Source organism: Epinephelus lanceolatus, chromosome 23, assembly GCF_041903045.1.
Source record: "Epinephelus lanceolatus isolate andai-2023 chromosome 23, ASM4190304v1, whole genome shotgun sequence".
In the NCBI taxonomy this organism is placed as follows: domain Eukaryota; kingdom Metazoa; phylum Chordata; class Actinopteri; order Perciformes; family Serranidae; genus Epinephelus; species Epinephelus lanceolatus.
Window position 1 is genome coordinate 226726 of NC_135756.1, and position 18248 is coordinate 244973.

Below are 18248 nucleotides of genomic sequence, written 5' to 3' on the forward strand. Positions count from 1 at the left end.
TGACACAGGGAGAACATGTCAGAGCACCTGGAGGAAACCCACGCTGACACGGGGAGAACATGTGGGAGCACCTGGAGGAAACCCACACTGACACAGGTAGAACATGTCGGAGCACCTGGAGAAAACCCACGCTGACACGGGGAGAACATGTCAGAGCACCTGGAGGAAACCCACACTGACACGGGGAGAACATGTCAGAGCACCTGGAGGAAACCCACGCTGACACGGGGAGAACATGTCAGAGCACCTGGAGGAAACCCACGCTGACACGGGGAGAACATGTCAGAGCACCTGGAGAAAACCCACGCTGACACGGGGAGAACATGTCAGAGCACCCCGAGGAAACAAATGAAACAAACTGAGTTTGTGAAGCAAGAAAAAATACTTTAATTTCAACAAGTGAATCAAAAATATACAGTCAAGTTACTTTTTAATGTTTCGTCACAGTGACACCGTCAGATATTCATTTATTCATTCATATATTCATGTGTTCATGTTTGTAGTGTTCACACAGTTCAGACTGAAACCAGACATCACTCTTCTGTTAATTTAAACTCTCACATAAACTACAGTCTCCCAAAGCATCATGATGTTTCTTTCAGGTGTTTTACTTCCTGTTGGAGCTCCACCAGGTGTGTCCCTGCAGCCTCATGACGTCACGTTTCTCCTGTGGGCTGAAGTGCAGGATGGTCAGGATGGCACCAAGCGTCTGCTGTTTCCCGCTGGCATCCTGCAGTGTTAGGAACCTGTAGATGACATTCTTCAGGTACTCCATGTTGGCGCCCTCTCTGCTCTGGTCTCTGATCAGTTTGTCGAGATGTGCTCGCAGCTCGGCCGCCTCCTCCTCGTGGCGCTCTCCATTGGCGATGAGCTTGGCCTGCAGCTGGTGGAGGTCCTCCTCCAGCCGGTGCTTCTGCCGTCGCAGGCCGCCCACCTCCGCCTCTTTCCTGGCCAGCTGCTCGGCATAAAGCAGCATTGTGGGCTCATTGGGCGTCGCCCGGCGCAGGGCCTGGCTGATGAAGTCACCCTCACTCTCCAGCCCAGACTCGTGCTCGTCGTCAGCTGTCCTGTCAGCATCTATGTTGCAGATCGGAGCGGCAGCCCGCAGCCTCTCCAGCTCCTGGTCCTTCTCGTCCAGCAGCGCCATGGTCCTCTCCCTCTGTTTGTGTAGCTCAGCCTCCAGTCGCAGCAGGTCTTCGCGGTGCAGCACCTCCGCTCGCTCCACTTCCTGTCTGTGAGTCTGCTGCAGTGCCGCCACCTGCTGCTGCCGCTCCTCCAGCTGGCGGCGGTGTTTTGTCTCGGCCTCATCACTCTGGATCCGCAGGTTGATGTACTTCTCCTTCAGCTCGGCCAGCTGGTCCCGCACCTCCTCCAGCTCCTTCGCCTGGCAGCCATCTTTGGCGTTTTTGTTCTTCAGTACCACCTGCGCTCGCAGCTTGTAGCGCTCAAACTCATCTTTGAGCTGCCGCAGCTCCTGCTGGTAAAACGCTGTGGTTTTGTCTCCACCCAGCTCCACCTCAGTCTCCGCCAAGTTCTGGATGTTCTGGTCCGGGTTCCTCTGAGCCGCCAGCAGCAGCAGCTTCTTCACCTTCTCCAGCTTCTCCTTCAGCACGCCGACGTCCAGCTGTGACTCATCTACGCTGATGTCAGAGGTCATCCTAGTGGAGGCTGCGATGGCGAGCGTTTTGTTCTCGGTGTCAAGCTGCAGGATGCGGTCTCGGAGTCTCTGAGCCGTCTGCTGGTCTCGGTGCCTCGACTTCTCACTGGAGCCCAACAGCTCCGACAGTTCAGACACTCGCTGCTCCAGACCTGCGACCCTCATCTCTGCAGCCTGAGCACGCTCACGAGCTCGTTCCTCCGCCTCGCACACCTGCGGACACAAACACACAGTCATCAGACGCTGGCAAACACCAGCTGAGCAGACCACCGAGAGAGGTCTTCCAGAGTCCTTTAAACCGGTGACATCAGTTGGACGACCGCAGGTACGTCAGTGCAGGTACGTCACCGCTATCGAGGACTTCATCCAACAAGAGGACAGAAACCATCTGTTAGTTTACATCTGAGAATCCTGGTCTCAATGTTGATCTTTTTTAGTTACTTTAAACCTGGTCTAAGTTTGATCTTGGTCGTAGTTGACACCAGGTCTTAGTCCTTACCTTCTGGGTCTCGATGTGGATCTGTCTAAGTTAATTTAGACCTGGTCTTACTTGATACCTGGTCTTGGTCCTTACCTTCCTGGTCTCTATGTAAATTTGTTTCAGTTACATCAGACTTTATCTTACTGTAGACTTGGTCCTAGTTGAAACCTGGTCTTGCTTTAGACCTGGTCCTGGTGTAGACCTGGTCTTACTTGAGACCTGGTCTTGGTCCTTACCTTCCGGGTCTCGATGTGGATCTGCTGCTGGAAGTGGTTTTTCAGCTCTGTCAGTTCTCGCTGCAGTTCGTCCACTCTGGGATCTGGTTTCTTCTGGTCCTCCTCGGCGGCCTGCAGCCTCCTCTTCAGTTCATCTCTCTGCTCCTTCACCTGGTTCAGGTGAGCCTCAGACTCCACCCCCCGGTCCACGGCCTGTGATGTCATGAGCAGCGTGGTGTTGGCATCCTGCAGGCGGATTTCTGCATCCTGTCGCAGGTCTCGTTCCTGCTGCAGGATCTTCTGCAGCTCTCTGAGCTGCTGGACGTGGTCTCCCTGCTCCTGCTCCCGCTCATGCTGCTGCGTGATGATGCGAGCACGGCTCTCGGCCAACTGCTGCTGCAGGGTACCAAGCTCCGCCTCCTGCTGCGCTGTCATGGCCACCAGGCGGTCCTGGAGCTCCTCCACCTCCTGCTTCAGCTGACGCTTGTCGGCCTGGAAACTCGCCTCCATCCGTGACTTCTCCTGTGTCACTGTGGCTAGGGCACTTGTGAGTGTGCTCAGTTGGTTCTTCAGCTGGAAGACTCGGCGATCTGCCTCCGTACTGGGAGGAGGCGTGGCCTGTTGATGCTGCTCCGCCCCCACACTACTGGTCTCTGAGCTGCCGGCGTCCGGGTCAGACTTCTGCAGGAAGAAAATACCACACGTTAAACACATCGTCAAAGTGCCGACTACGTCAACGATTTTTATTACATCGTACTGAACCATCGTGTTTGTGTCGTTCTCCGCGCGATCCGATTGGTTCTTCAACTGATCATTAACGTTAAGGTTGGACTTCAGCAACGTACCACCGAGCTGGACCGTCCTCCGAGTTCCCCCTGGTCCTCCTCACTCTGGTCCCCTCTGGTGGTCTCACTGGGTGTGTCTACAGACGCTGCCGTGTCCACGCTGTCCTCACTGTGCAGTGAGCAGCCGTCCTCTGGGAGGTCCACGGTGGTGGTGGTGGTGTCCAGGCCCTGATGGTTCAGGTCCATCTCCTGCGTCGCAGTCAGGACCTTCAGACTGGCCTCCAGGGCCTCCTTCTCCTTCAGGAGACTCTTGTAGGCCCGGACCACGTCCTTGAAGCGGCTCTGGTATTGGACCAGCTGCTTCTTCTGGGACTCGATGGTGTCCAGCAGCTCCTTCCTGCTGGGACCGCCCCCGAAACTCATCCCAAACTTCTCCATGACTCTGGTGGTCTACTGTCGTCGAGTCAGACTGGATCCATCGTCACCAGGACCAGAATCTGAACTGGTTCATCTGGAACCGATCATGGTGGAACCTGAAACTCTAGGAACTGGGTTCATTGGTTTCTGAAACACAGACAGAAGAGAGACGTAAATGCTTCATCCATCAGGTGTGTTTCATCAAGCCCCGCCCCCCTGGTGATGGCTGTGGCTACAGGTGTCAAGTTTTAGGGTCCTCCTTCAGTCCGTCTCATTCTCATGAACATGACACCTCAAGAATACCTTTTATAGAGTTTCCTTAAATTTGGCACAAACGTCTTTCAGGACTAAACGATGAACTGATCAGATTTTGGTGTTCAAAGGTCAGTGTGTCCTTGTTTCTGTCTCATTCTCATATATGCGGTATCTCAAGAAGAAATCGTGGGAATTTCTTTAAATGTGGCACAAATGTCCACTTGGACTCAGTGATGAGCTAAATAGATTTTAATGGTCAAAGGTCACTGTGGCCTTACATGTCTCTCATTCTTGTTAACTTGTTACCTCGAGAACATTTCAAGGTAAATTATTTAAATTTGGCTCAAACGTCTGGACTCTACATTGAACTGATCAGAACTTTGGTGGTCATAGGTACCTTATGCAACTTACACTCATCTCATTCTCATGAACAGGACATCTCAAGAACACCCTGAGTGAACTGTTTCAAATTGGCACAAACGTCCTTCAGGACTCAACAAAGAACTGACTAGATTTTGGTGATGAAAGGTCAAAGGTTAATGTCAGTGTGTCCTTGTGTCCACCTCATTCCCATGAATGTGACATCTCAAGATGGAATTATGGGACTTTCTTTAAATGTGACACAAACATCCCCAAAGAGTGAGGAATAAACTGATTAGAGTTTGGTGTTAGAAGGTCAAAGGTCAGTTCTGACAAAACTTGACACAAATGTGACACAAACAGGATAAAAAATGAAGGTCAAAGGTCAGCTTGACTGTGACACTGTTTTAACGTCATATCTCAGGAACTTTTCCTGCCAGTCTTCTAACTGATTATTGACTAACTGATTAGTTAGTTAATTGACTGATTAATAGTTTCAGCTGAACTAGTATAAACTGCTAATTAAATCTGATATTTAGTTAAAAACATAGATAAATAGATAGATAGATATGGTAACTTATTTTGTTACAGCAGCAGATTATTAAAGAATGGAGCAGTAAAACACACTCATCACAATGAGAGGAAAATATATGTCAATAAAATACTGCATTTAACCTTAGTATACTCTGTAAGTAAAGGATGTGTACAGAATATATAATGTAAGAATCTACTGTAAATACACAAAAACATAAGTATTAAAATATGAACTACACCCACAGGATAATTATCTTCATGTATATTTACATAAACTGACGTGTCTCTGTGAAACTGTGGCACTGAAACATAAAGTTTACACCTCACTCTGACTTTAATATGTATCACCACAGACCGACAGAGATGTCCGGTTTCCTCCGGTTCTTACCCGGTAATCAGCTTCCGGTGCAGTCCGACACAAACTGTCGGTTTATAACGAGTTAAAATAAAACAGGTGAACCGTCCCGGAGCCTTTTTAGTTCGCCAGGTAACTGTAAATGTGTTTAAATAAACTCTGAGTCTCTGCTGTCAGCTCACAGCCGCCATGTTGGACTGAACCGGAACTGGAGCAGAAGGAGGAGGGGGAGGATGCGGGAACCTGAGGCTGCATTCACTGCCGCTAGGAAAAAGACAAAGAGGTTTGTTGTATTCAGTCAATGTCTGGCTGAGGGTGTTTTCTCTGCATTAAACTTCACTGTCAGATTATTAATCACAGCGAAAGAAAATAAAACATATCTGAAACGATAGAAAAATTATAATAAATCCATAAGAGTAAACTAAAGACAGTGTGAGGGGTTTACAGGAGTTAATGTTGAATATTGTTTATTACATTTTACCATGAATTAATTTATTGTAAAGCTCATTTTAAAGTGTTTTTAATAGCATATATATATATATATATATATATATATATATATATATATATATATATATATTCCACATTGTTTGTATTTTAATCTAAAATAGAAAATATGAACATCTGTAACTTAAATGAAGAGCTTGACATTATATATAATATGTAATATCTCAAAGAATAAAACTATCTCAGTTAACCAACAGTTAAAAACAGAATCGCGTTGGATGGCCTAATCTACGGGCTTTCTGGCAGAAATTGAACGCGTCACAGAGCTCCGTGTGTCAATAAAGGTTTTTAAAGCAGTGACGTCATATGTTCCGCGTTGGCCTGGACGTGGCAGAGAGGAGGAGGAGCAGTAGCTGCGCCCCCTCCGCTCATCTTTCTCCGCCCGCTCCTCCGTCTCCTCTGCGGCTCCGAGCAGCAGGTTCTCCACCGGCCGGTTCTCCAGTGTCGGGTCGTGTTCTGTCACCATGGGGCTGACCATCTCGTCTCTGTTATCCAGAGTGTTCGGGAAGAAGCAGATGAGGATACTGATGGGTGAGCTCCGTTACCAGCCACGGTACCGTTACCGAGGCTATGCTAGGCTAGGCTAACTAGCTCCGAGGCTAACCGGCCGGAGGGACCGGCTAACGGTAACGGGACGGCTGAGAACGTGTTAATTACTGTTCACACGGAGCCGTTAAACTCTGCTCTCTGATATTAAACACGGCCCCGGTTGGTTTGAATAAAACTTTATCTGTTACTACTAAAATAACACAAACTAACTCTGTTAGCCGCCTGATGCTAACGTTCAGAGATAACGGACCCGCTAATGTTCTGTCAGTTCACCGGCTGGTTGAAAGGTGTTGTTCCGGTGTCATCACAGTTTAGATCAGCTGTAACTTTACAGTGTGTTAATGTCAAACAGTTTGAAGTCAGTTTAATCCTGTTAAAGTTTAATTTCTCTTCATGTTACAGTCGGTTTGGACGCAGCTGGAAAAACAACTATTCTCTACAAACTGAAGCTCGGAGAGATTGTTACCACCATCCCAACTATTGGTGAGTTTATCAATACATCATCAATACATTATCAGTAACTGTCATCAGAGAGATCGTTACCACCATCCCAACTATTGGTGAGTTTATCAATACATTATCAATAACTATCATCAGAGAGATCGTTACCACCATCCCAACTATTGGTGAGTTTATCAGTGCATCATCAATACATTATCAGTAACTGTCATCAGAGAGATCGTTACCACCATCCCAACTATTGGTGAGTTTATCAATACATCATCAATACATTATCAATAACTATCATCAGAGAGATCGTTACCACCATCCCAACTATTGGTGAGTTTATCAATGCATCATCAATACATTATCAGTAACTATCATCAGAGAGATCGTTACCACCATCCCAACTATTGATGAGGTTATCAATACATCATCAATACATTATCAGTAACTATCATCAGAGAGATCGTTACCACCATCCCAACTATTGGTGAGTTTATCAGTGCATCATCAATACATTATCAGTAACTGTCATCAGAGAGATCGTTACCACCATCCCAACTATTGGTGAGTTTATCAATACATCAACAATACATTATCAATAACTATCATCAGAGAGATCGTTACCACCATCCCAACTATTGGTGAATTTATCAATACATCATCAATACATTATCAGTAACTATCATCAGAGAGATCGTTACCACCATCCCAACTATTGGTGAGTTTATTAATACATCATCAATACATTATCAGTAACTGTCATCAGAGAGATCGTTACCACCATCCCAACTATTGGTAAATTTATCAATACATTATCAATAACTATCATCAGAGAGATCGTTACCACCATCCCAACTATTGGTGAGTTTATCAATGCATCATCAATACATTATCAATAACTATCATCAGAGAGATCGTTACCACCATCCCAACTGTTGATGAGGTTATCAATACATCATCAATACATCATCAGTAATTGTCATCAGAGAGATCATGGCCACCATCCCGTCTATCAGTGAGTTTATCAATACATCATCAATACATTATCAGTAACTATCACCAGAGAGATCGTTACCACCATCCCAACTTTTGGTGAGTTTATCAATACATTATCAATACATTATCAGTAACTGTCATCAGAGAGATTCTTACCACCATCCCAACTATTGGTGAGTTTATTTATACATCATCAATACATTATCAGTAACTATCATCAGAGAGATCGTTACCACCATCCCAACTATTGGTGAGTTTATCAATGCATCATCAACACATTATCAATAACTATCATCAGAGAGATTCTTACCACCATCCCAACTATCTGTGAGTTTATCAGTACATCATCAATACATTATCAGTAACGACCATCAGAGAGATCGTTACCACCATCCCAACTATTGGTAAGTTTATCAATGCATCATCAATACATTATCAATAACTATCATCAGAGAGATCGTTACCACCATCCCAACTATTGGTGAGTTTATCAATGCATCATCAATACATTATCAATAACTATCATCAGAGAGATCGTTACCACCATCCCAACTATCGACAAGGTTATCAATACATCATCAATACATTATCAATAACTATCATCAGAGAGATCGTTACCACCATCCCAACTATTGGTGAGTTTATCAATACATTATCAGTAACTATCATCAGAGAGATCGTTACCACCATCCCAATTATTGGTGAGTTTATCAATACATTATCAATAACTATCATCAGAGAGATCGTTACCACCATCCCAACTATTGGTGAGTTTTTCAATACATTATCAATAACTATCATCAGAAAGATCGTTACCACCATCCCAACTGTTGGTGAGTTTATCAATACATCATCAATACATTATCAGTAAATGTTATCAGAGAGATCGTTACCACCATCCCAACTATTGGTGAGTTTATCAATACATCATCAATACATTATCAATAACTATCATCAGAGAGATTCTTACCACCATCCCAACTATCGACGAGGTTATCAATACATCATCAATACATTATCAATAACTATCATCAGAGAGATCGTTACCACCATCCCAACTATTGGTGAGTTTATCAATACATCATCAATACATCATCATTAACTATCATCAGAGAGATTGTTGCCACCATCCCAACTATTGGTGAGTTTATCAATACATCATCATTAACTATCATCAGAGAGATTGTTGCCACCATCCCAACTATTGGTGAGTTTATCAATACATCATTAATACATTATCAGTAACTATCATCGTAGAGATTCTTACCACCATCCCAACTATTGGTGAGTTTATCAATACCTCATCAATACATTATCAGTAACTATCATCAGAGAAATCGTTACCACCATCCCAACTATTGGTGAGTTTATCAATACATCATCAATACATTATCAGTAACTATCATCAGAGAGATCGTTACCACCATCCCAACTATTGGTGAGTTTATCAATGCATCATCAATACATTATCAGTAACTATCATCAGAGAGATCATGGCCACCATCCCATCTGTCAGTGAGTTTATCAATACATCATCAATAACTATCATCAGAGAGATCGTTACCACCACCCCTACTATCGGTAAATATAATCAGTACATAATCAATAATCCAATCAGGATCATGTTACCCTGATAATTTCAGCGTGAACCTTCTGGTTCAGTAATTTGCAGCTGAGTGAACCGTTAGTCGCTCTGACACTTTAATTGAATTTATCCTTTATCCTTCAGACACGTTTTACAGTCTGTGAAAATATAAATTATTTACTAATTAATATCTGGTTTTACGAGGTGAAGTAAAAACAAACAAACAAACATACAGTACAGGCCAAAAGTTTGGACACACCTTCTCATTCAATGCGTTTTCTTTATTTTCATGACTATTTACATTGTAGATTCTCACTGAAGGCATCAAAACTATGAATGAACACATGTGGAGTTATGTACTTAACAAAAAAAGGTGAAATAACTGAAAACATGTTTTATATTCTAGTTTCTTCAAAATAGCCACCCTTTGCTCTGATTACTGCTTTGCACACTCTTGGCATTCTCTCCATGAGCTTCAAGAGGTAGTCACCTGAAATGGTTTTCTAACAGTCTTGAAGGAGTTCCCAGAGGTGTTTAGCACTTGTTGGCCCCTTTGCCTTCACTCTGCGGTCCAGCTCACCCCAAACCATCTGGATTGGGTTCAGGTCCGGTGACTGTGGAGGCCAGGTCATCTGCCGCAGCACTCCATCACTCTCCTTCTTGGTCAAATAGCCCTTACACAGCCTGGAGGTGTGTTTGGGGTCATTGTCCTGTTGAAAAATAAATGATCGTCCAACTAAACGCAAACCGGATGGGATGGCATGTCGCTGCAGGATGCTGTGGTAGCCATGCTGGTTCAGTGTGCCTTCAATTTTGAATAAATCCCCAACAGTGTCACCAGCAAAACACCCCCACACCATCACACCTCCTCCTCCATGCTTCACAGTGGGAACCAGGCATGTGGAATCCATCCGTTCACCTTTTCTGCGTCTCACAAAGACACGGCGGTTGGAACCAAAGATCTCAAATTTGGACTCATCAGACCAAAGCACAGATTTCCACTGGTCTAATGTCCATTCCTTGTGTTTCTTGGCCCAAACAAATCTCTTCTGCTTGTTGCCTCTCCTTAGCAGTGGTTTCCTAGCAGCTATTTGACCATGAAGGCCTGATTGGCGCAGTCTCCTCTTAACAGTTGTTCTAGAGATGGGTCTGCTGCTAGAACTCTGTGTGGCATTCATCTGGTCTCTGATCTGAGCTGCTGTTAACTTGCCATTTCTGAGGCTGGTGACTCGGATGAACTTATCCTCAGAAGCAGAGGTGACTCTTGGTCTTCCTTTCCTGGGTCGGTCCTCATGTGTGCCAGTTTCGTTGTAGCGCTTGATGGTTTTTGCGACTCCACTTGGGGACACATTTAAAGTTTTTGCAATTTTCCGGACTGACTGACCTTCATTTCTTAAAGTAATGATGGCCACTCGTTTTTCTTTAGTTAGCTGATTGGTTCTTGCCATAATATGAATTTTAACAGTTGTCCAATAGGGCTGTCGGCTGTGTATTAACCTGACTTCTGCACAACACAACTGATGGTCCCAACCCCATTGATAAAGCAAGAAATTCCACTAATTAACCCTGATAAGGCACACCTGTGAAGTGGAAACCATTTCAGGTGACTACCTCTTGAAGCTCATGGAGAGAATGCCAAGAGTGTGCAAAGCAGTAATCAGAGCAAAGGGTGGCTATTTTGAAGAAACTAGAATATAAAACATATTTTCAGTTATTTCACCTTTTTTTTTGTTAAGTACATAACTCCACATGTGTTCATTCATAGTTTTGATGCCTTCAGTGAGAATCTACAATGTAAATAGTCATGAAAATAAAGAAAACGCATTGAATGAGAAGGTGTGTCCAAACTTTTGGCCTGTACTGTAAATAGCCTCTGTTTACCTGGACACTGTAAATAATGAACGTAGCTGCTGTGACATCATCTGTTGGTCTGTAGACTCCAGTTTTGAAGCCTTAAGTTGAGTGTTTTGTCCGTCGTCATCTTGGTGTTTTTAAAGCCAGAAATGACCATATTTGGGCAAGAGGGCGGAGCTCACAGAGAAGACCTTATACACCCTTAACGTTGACATCAGAGGAAGTGACAGCACCTGATTTACATTTGTAGAAACGGGATCATGGGCAGGACAGGTGTGGAGGTTTTACGACGTGTTATGTGTGCGACCCACCACGGGAGATTGAAAAGGCAGCAGTTAGCAGCTAACTCAAAGAGGAAGAAGAACAACAGCTGTTAGCAGTTGGCAGCTAACTCAAAGAGGAAGAAGAACAATAGCTGTTAGCAGCTAACTCAAAGAAGAGGAACAACAGCTGTTAGCAGTTGGCAGCTAAGTCAAAGAAGAAGAACAGCAGCTGTTGGCAGTTAGCAGCTAACTCAAAGAAGAGGAAGAAGAACAGCAGCTGCTAGCAATTAGCAGCTAACTCAAAGAAGAGGAAGAACAGCAGCTGTTGGCAGTTAGCACCTAACTTTAGAAGAACAGCACCTGTTAGCTGTTAGCAGCTAACTTAAAGAGAAGAACAGCAGCAGTTAGCGACTAACTCAAAGAAGAGCTCGTAGAAAAGACAGCTGCAGACCCAGGGTTCAGCTCACAGTAACTTCATACAACAGTCTTTTTGATATCTAAAATTGGCAAAAAATGTTGTCGCACATTTCCGATGCATTGTTGGAGTTATGAGCAAACCTTAGCTCGGAGGGCTAACAGGGCGTCTTCACTGTGTTATGTGAATGCCGATGTCACTGAGCGTGTTGTGGTGAGATGAGGGTGGTAAAAAGTAGGGTTGCAACGATTAGTCGACTAATCGATGACTAATCGACTAAAAATAATCGATGACTGTTTTAGTAGTCGACTAATTGGTTTGAGTCATTTTTTTACAGAAAAGTACTATAAAAGTACCCAAAATACTTTTATTGCAGCTTCTTATGTTCAAATATCGGCAGCTTTACACACTCTCCCATGATGGTGAACTTAAGTACGAAACAAAACATTAGATGACATCATTTTGGGGTTTGGGAGAGACAGATCAACATTTTCAACATTTTAACATATGTTTCATTAGTTGCAGCCCTAGTACCAAGGTGCTGAGGTATAACCACATGTGTGATATTTAATACTGTCAACAATGTTCCTCTGTCTGTTAAACTGACACAGAGGGGGGTGTGTGTGCGACCCTCGTCAACGCCAGTTGGCTTTTTTTATTGCAGATTCAGCATGTTGAATCATGTTACATCTCATCATGTGATGTCATCATGTGACATCATACCAGATAATGTCCTGTCTGTGTGTTTCAGGTTTTAATGTGGAGACGGTGGAGTACAAGAACATCTGTTTCACAGTTTGGGACGTTGGCGGTCAGGATAAGATCCGACCTCTGTGGAGACACTACTTCCAAAATACACAGGTACACAACTACACGCTGTGACACAACTACAACATACAGGTACACAACTACAGCTACACAACAACTTCTAACTTGTGGTTATGAGTTCAGAGGGAGATTAAATCTGGAACAAAGTTGTTTTTGTGTGTGTGTTGTGTGTTTATATGTATACACAGACATGAAATATTAATTTATGTTTCTCACTGTTTGTCTGATGATATTGAGTCTGTCTGTGTTTCAGGGTCTGATCTTCGTGGTGGACAGTAACGACAGAGAGAGGGTAACAGAGTCCGCTGAGGAGCTCTCTAAGATGGCGAGTCTCTACGTTCTTCTAACAGTGACATCATCAAACTCAAAGTGACTAATACTGTAAACAGCCTCCAGGAGGCGCTGCAGAGACACAGACAGTAGAGTTACTGCACCGTCACGCCAAGTGGGCGGAGTCTATACACCATCTGACATTTATCAGAGTCGGCAGACACACCTGATCCACTGTGGTGTATCTGTTACCACAACATGACTCATACAAACACTAACCAATCAGGGGAGACTCATCAGACAGAGAAATTATGATGTCATTTAGACTTACATTACATCATACCGTGACATCACAGTTCATACAGGTGAATGTTAGTCAGGTAGTAAGTCTCCCGAGGTGTCTGACCTGCAGGATAACAGTCTGTCCTGTCAGCTGACAGTTTCCTGTCGCCGGCTGACAGATCAGGGTTAAATCTGTTACTGCTGCTCCGCCTACAGATGTTTGCTTAGCCAATCAGATTGTCTGATTCAGCCTGTGTGAGTGATGTCATCAGTCACATGACTCTGTGTCTCCTCAGATCCAGGAAGACGAGCTGAAGGACGCCGTTCTTCTGGTGTTCGCTAACAAACAGGATCTTCCCAACGCCATGGGGGTCAGTGAACTCACGGACAAACTGGGCCTGCACAGCCTGCGCAGCAGAACTGTAAGAATCAATAATCATTCATCAATAAGTATCAGTTATCAAAACTTCTATAAGCTATCAATATGTATCTGTCATCAATACACCAATTTGTCATCAATACTTCTGTCAGTCATCAATACATTGACAAACTGGGTCTGCACAGCCTGCGCAATAGAACTGTAAGGATCAATATTTTGATCGTGGACGCTTTGTCTCCTCGGTTGTGGACGCTTTGTCTCTTCAGTCGCAGACGCTTTGTCTCCTCGGTTGTGGACGCTTTGTCTCCTCGGCCATGGACGCTTTGTCTCCTCAGTCACGGACGCTTTGTCTCCTCGGTTGTGGACGCTTTGTCTCCTCAGTCACGGACGCTTTGTCTCCTCGGCCATGGACGCTTTGTCTCCTCAGTCACGGACGCTTTGTCTCCTCAGTCGCGGACGCTTTGTCTCCTCGGTCGAGGACGCTTTGTCTCCTCAGTCGCGGACGCTTTGTCTCCTCGGTCGAGGACGCTTTGTCTCCTCAGTCACGGACGCTTTGTCTTCTCAGTAGTGGACGCTTTGTTTCCTCAGTCACGGACGCTTTGTCTTCTCGGTAGTGGACGCTTTGTCTCCTCAGTCACGGACGCTTTGTCTTCTCGGTAGTGGACGCTTTGTTTCCTCGGTCACAGATGCTTTGTCTCCTCAGTCACGGACGCTTTGTCTCCTCGATTGTGGACTCTTTGTCTCCTCAGTCACGGACGCTTTGTCTCCTCAGTCACGGACGCTTTGTCTTCTCGGTAGTGGACGCTTTGTCTCCTCAGTCACGGACGCTTTGTCTTCTCGGTAGTGGACGCTTTGTCTCCTCAGTCACGGACGCTTTGTCTTCTCGGTAGTGGACGCTTTGTCTCCTCAGTCGAGGACGCTTTGTCTCCTCAGTCACGGACGCTTTGTCTTCTCGGTAGTGGACGCTTTGTTTCCTCGGTCACGGATGCTTTGTCTCCTCAGTCACGGACGCTTTGTCTCCTCAGTCACGGACGCTTTGTCTCCTCAGTCGAGGACGCTTTGTCTCCTCAGTCACGGACGCTTTGTCTTCTCGGTAGTGGACGCTTTGTTTCCTCCGTCACGGACACTTTGTCTTCTCGGTAGTGGACGCTTTGTTTCCTCCGTCACGGACGCTTTGTCTTCTCGGTAGTGGACGCTTTGTTTCCTCCGTCACGGACGCTTTGTCTTCTTGGTAGTGGACGCTTTGTTTCCTCGGTCGTGGACGCTTTGTCTCGTCGGTCGTGGACGCTTTGTCTCGTCGGTCGTGGACGCTTTGTTTCCTCGGTCGTGGATGCTTTGTGTCGTCGGTCATGGACACTGTGTCTCCTTGGTCGTGGACGCTTTGTCTCCCATGTCATGTCAGTGACACGTTCACATACTGATCCATGTAAAAACAAGAAGGCAGCCGTCTCCGCAATGTCAGTCTGATGACGTCATTCTTAACAAAACTACTCCTGTCAGGTCGTTCTGATACCACACAGCTCGGAGAGGTCACCAAGAGGCGAAGCTCAATAGAACGCCCCATAGCAACAGACTGGCCCATGGTTTTGTCCTACCGCCGCCATTTTGGACTGTCAGCAGACCGCAGCAGACCCGCTTGCATACAGAAACACACAGACAAACTGAAGTATATCGCTATTAATTATGCTTACAATGCTACTCACCTCGTGATAGCTTGGTCACAGCTGCTTTTTCACATTTTTGTAAAGGAAAATATATATATACAGTACATGCCAAAAGTTTGGACACACCTTCTCATTCAATGCGTTTTCTTTATTTTCATGACTATTTACATTGTAGATTCTCACTGAAGGCATCAAAACTATGAATGAACACATGTGGAGTTATGTACTTAACAAAAAAAGGTGAAATAACTGAAAACATGTTTTATATTCTAGTTTCTTCAAAATAGCCACCCTTTGCTCTGATTACTGCTTTGCACACTCTTGGCATTCTCTCCATGAGCTTCAAGAGGTAGTCACCTGAAATGGTTTTCTAACAGTCTTGAAGGAGTTCCCAGAGGTGTTTAGCACTTGTTGGCCCCTTTGCCTTCACTCTGCGGTCCAGCTCACCCCAAACCATCTGGATTGGGTTCAGATCCGGTGACTGTGGAGGCCAGGTCATCTGCCGCAGCACTCCATCACTCTCCTTCTTGGTCAAATAGCCCTTACACAGCCTGGAGGTGTGTTTGGGGTCATTGTCCTGTTGAAAAATAAATGATCGTCCAACTAAACGCAAACCGGATGGGATGGCATGTCGCTGCAGGATGCTGTGGTAGCCATGCTGGTTCAGTGTGCCTTCAATTTTGAATAAATCCCCAACAGTGTCACCAGCAAAACACCCCCACACCATCACACCTCCTCCTCCATGCTTCACAGTGGGAACCAGGCATGTGGAATCCATCCGTTCACCTTTTCTGCGTCTCACAAAGACACGGCGGTTGGAACCAAAGATCTCAAATTTGGACTCATCAGACCAAAGCACAGATTTCCACTGGTCTAATGTCCATTCCTTGTGTTTCTTGGCCCAAACAAATCTCTTCTGCTTGTTGCCTCTCCTTAGCAGTGGTTTCCTAGCAGCTATTTGACCATGAAGGCCTGATTGGCGCAGTCTCCACTTAACAGTTGTTCTAGAGATGGGTCTGCTGCTAGAACTCTGTGTGGCATTCATCTGGTCTCTGATCTGAGCTGCTGTTAACTTGCCATTTCTGAGGCTGGTGACTCGGATGAACTTATCCTCAGAAGCAGAGGTGACTCTTGGTCTTCCTTTCCTGGGTCGGTCCTCATGTGTGCCAGTTTCGTTGTAGCGCTTGATGGTTTTTGCGACTCCACTTGGGGACACATTTAAAGTTTTTGCAATTTTCCGGACTGACTGACCTTCATTTCTTAAAGTAATGATGGCCACTCGTTTTTCTTTAGTTAGCTGATTGGTTCTTGCCATAATATGAATTTTAACAGTTGTCCAATAGGGCTGTCGGCTGTGTATTAACCTGACTTCTGCACAACACAACTGATGGTCCCAACCCCATTGATAAAGCAAGAAATTCCACTAATTAACCCTGATAAGGCACACCTGTGAAGTGGAAACCATTTCAGGTGACTACCTCTTGAAGCTCATGGAGAGAATACCAAGAGTGTGCAAAGCAGTAATCAGAGCAAAGGGTGGCTATTTTGAAGAAACTAGAATATAAAACATGTTTTCAGTTATTTCACCTTTTTTTGTTAAGTACATAATTCCACATGTGTTCATTCATAGTTTTGATGCCTTCAGTGAGAATCTACAATGTAAATAGTCATGAAAATAAAGAAAACGCATTGAATGAGAAGGTGTGTCCAAACTTTTGGCCTGTACTGTGTGTATATATATATATATATATATATATATATATATATACATATATATAATGTATGTGTGTGTGTGTGTATATATGTGTATATACACTTTTTTCCTCCTCTCTCCTTGACATCTTGGATGTTGTCTGGATGCAACAGTCCAACCTCAACAGTCCAAAATGGCGGCAGCGCCCCTAGTGGCTGCTGGCAAAAATTCAATCGAGCTTCGCCTCTTGGTATCCATGCTCTTTGATGTCACAATATAAACAGGAAGTGAACTACATCACACTCTTATTTTGAAATCGTTAGAGATTAAACCTAGCTCTGTGATTGGTTCATATTTGTCAGAGATCACTGATGAGTCAAAGTATCAGGATGATGTAGTGATGACATCACGTTAGCTCACTTGTCCAGTTGTGTCTGACCTGTGTGTGTGTGTGTGTGTGTGTGTGTGTCCTCAGTGGCACGTCCAGGCCACCTGTGCCACTCAGGGGACGGGTCTGTACGAGGGTCTCGACTGGCTGTCCAACGAGCTGTCCAAACGTTAGACCAGCTGACAGGCAACAGGAAGCAGCAGCAGACTGATGTCATCGACTGAAGTAATCACCTGGTGGGCGTGTACAAACTGATGAAGAGGAGGAAGAGGAGGATTTCACTGTTTTTGTTTTTTTTAAATTATAAATGTTTCTGTCTGTAGGAGGAAGTGATGTCATGGACTCTGAGCTCATCATCCTCTTCTTCTGTTCTTCCTGTTTTTGTTTGTTTCTTCTTTTAATCCGCATGTTTTAGAATCATGTGACAGGAAGTGATGGAAGAGGAGGGGCGGGGCTTAAGACAGGTGACAGTGTACCTGTGGGCAGGGGGCGGGGTTAACTACAGGTGACAGGGGGCAGGGTTATCTACAGCTGACAGTATACCTGCCACCAGGGGGAGGGGTTCACTGCAGCTGATAGCGTACCTGTGGGCAGGGGGCGGGGTCACCAGCAGGTGACAGGGGGCGGGGTCACCAGCAGGTGACAGTTACCTGGTGGTGTGATGACTCATTCCACAGAGCCGTACCTGAAGGCCTCGTCATTCCTTAACAATGTGAAGAAGAAGCAGTGACTGAAGACTATGATGCAATAAAGGGTTTTTTTTTTCTTCTCAGCTGGTCGACAGAAGGTTTTTGTTGCTTTGATAAAAACTCAGAAAAATTTATCAACATGTTTTTATTTAAGGTGTCCAGTCGGGTTCAGCCTGAATGAGTAACATGGCGCCACTCTGTGGGGCGGAGTCATCCTTTGACCTCAGGGCCGACACCTGATGTCAGAGAACTCATCGTTCATCGTAATGATTCAAAGGTTTTGATTTTGAACAAACTGCAATAATTCAGTTTGTTCTCGTCCTGTCACAGAAGGCAGGGACTGTTCATAACTTATGGGGGGCAAAAAGGGAGGCGTGTCA

The 18248-nt window shown here is 45.0% G+C and overlaps 2 protein-coding genes across 2 annotated transcripts; one reads left to right on the forward strand and one right to left on the reverse strand.

The window, feature by feature from the left end:
• Positions 1 to 363: 363 nt before the first annotated feature.
• Positions 364 to 5232, reverse strand: gcc1 (GRIP and coiled-coil domain containing 1). Its single transcript, XM_033616929.2, has 4 exons — positions 5093 to 5232; positions 3199 to 3702; positions 2375 to 3034; positions 364 to 1870 (listed from the first exon to the last, which is right to left on the reverse strand). Exons 2-4 carry the CDS (start codon positions 3574 to 3576, stop codon positions 608 to 610), a joined length of 2301 nt encoding a protein of 766 aa, XP_033472820.1. The 5' UTR covers positions 3577 to 3702; positions 5093 to 5232; the 3' UTR covers positions 364 to 607.
• A 657-nt stretch (positions 5233 to 5889) lies between these two features.
• Positions 5890 to 17951, forward strand: LOC117248913 (ADP-ribosylation factor 4). The gene is made up of 6 exons (XM_033614137.2): positions 5890 to 6097; positions 6518 to 6598; positions 12427 to 12536; positions 12757 to 12828; positions 13352 to 13477; positions 17267 to 17951. Exons 1-6 carry the CDS (start codon positions 6031 to 6033, stop codon positions 17351 to 17353), a joined length of 543 nt encoding a protein of 180 aa, XP_033470028.1. The 5' UTR covers positions 5890 to 6030; the 3' UTR covers positions 17354 to 17951.
• The last annotated feature ends 297 nt before the right edge of the window (positions 17952 to 18248 follow it).

What these genes read in the sequence shown, in the direction of transcription:
- gcc1 (XM_033616929.2), bottom strand. Translation starts at nt 3,576, where the DNA reads ATGGAGAAGTTTGGGATGAGTTTCGGGGGCGGTCCCAGCAGGAAGGAG. An exon ending in GAGGACGGTCCAGCTCGGTG is followed by an intron (nt 3,035 to 3,198) that starts GTACGTTGCTGA and finishes TTCTTCCTGCAG; the next exon opens with AAGTCTGACCCGGACGCCGG. An exon ending in TCCACATCGAGACCCGGAAG is followed by an intron (nt 1,871 to 2,374) that starts GTAAGGACCAAG and finishes TTGTGTCCGCAG; the next exon opens with GTGTGCGAGGCGGAGGAACG.
- LOC117248913 (XM_033614137.2), top strand. Translation starts at nt 6,031, where the DNA reads ATGGGGCTGACCATCTCGTCTCTGTTATCCAGAGTGTTCGGGAAGAAG. An exon ending in ACTACTTCCAAAATACACAG is followed by an intron (nt 12,537 to 12,756) that starts GTACACAACTAC and finishes TCTGTGTTTCAG; the next exon opens with GGTCTGATCTTCGTGGTGGA. An exon ending in CTGAGGAGCTCTCTAAGATG is followed by an intron (nt 12,829 to 13,351) that starts GCGAGTCTCTAC and finishes GTGTCTCCTCAG; the next exon opens with ATCCAGGAAGACGAGCTGAA.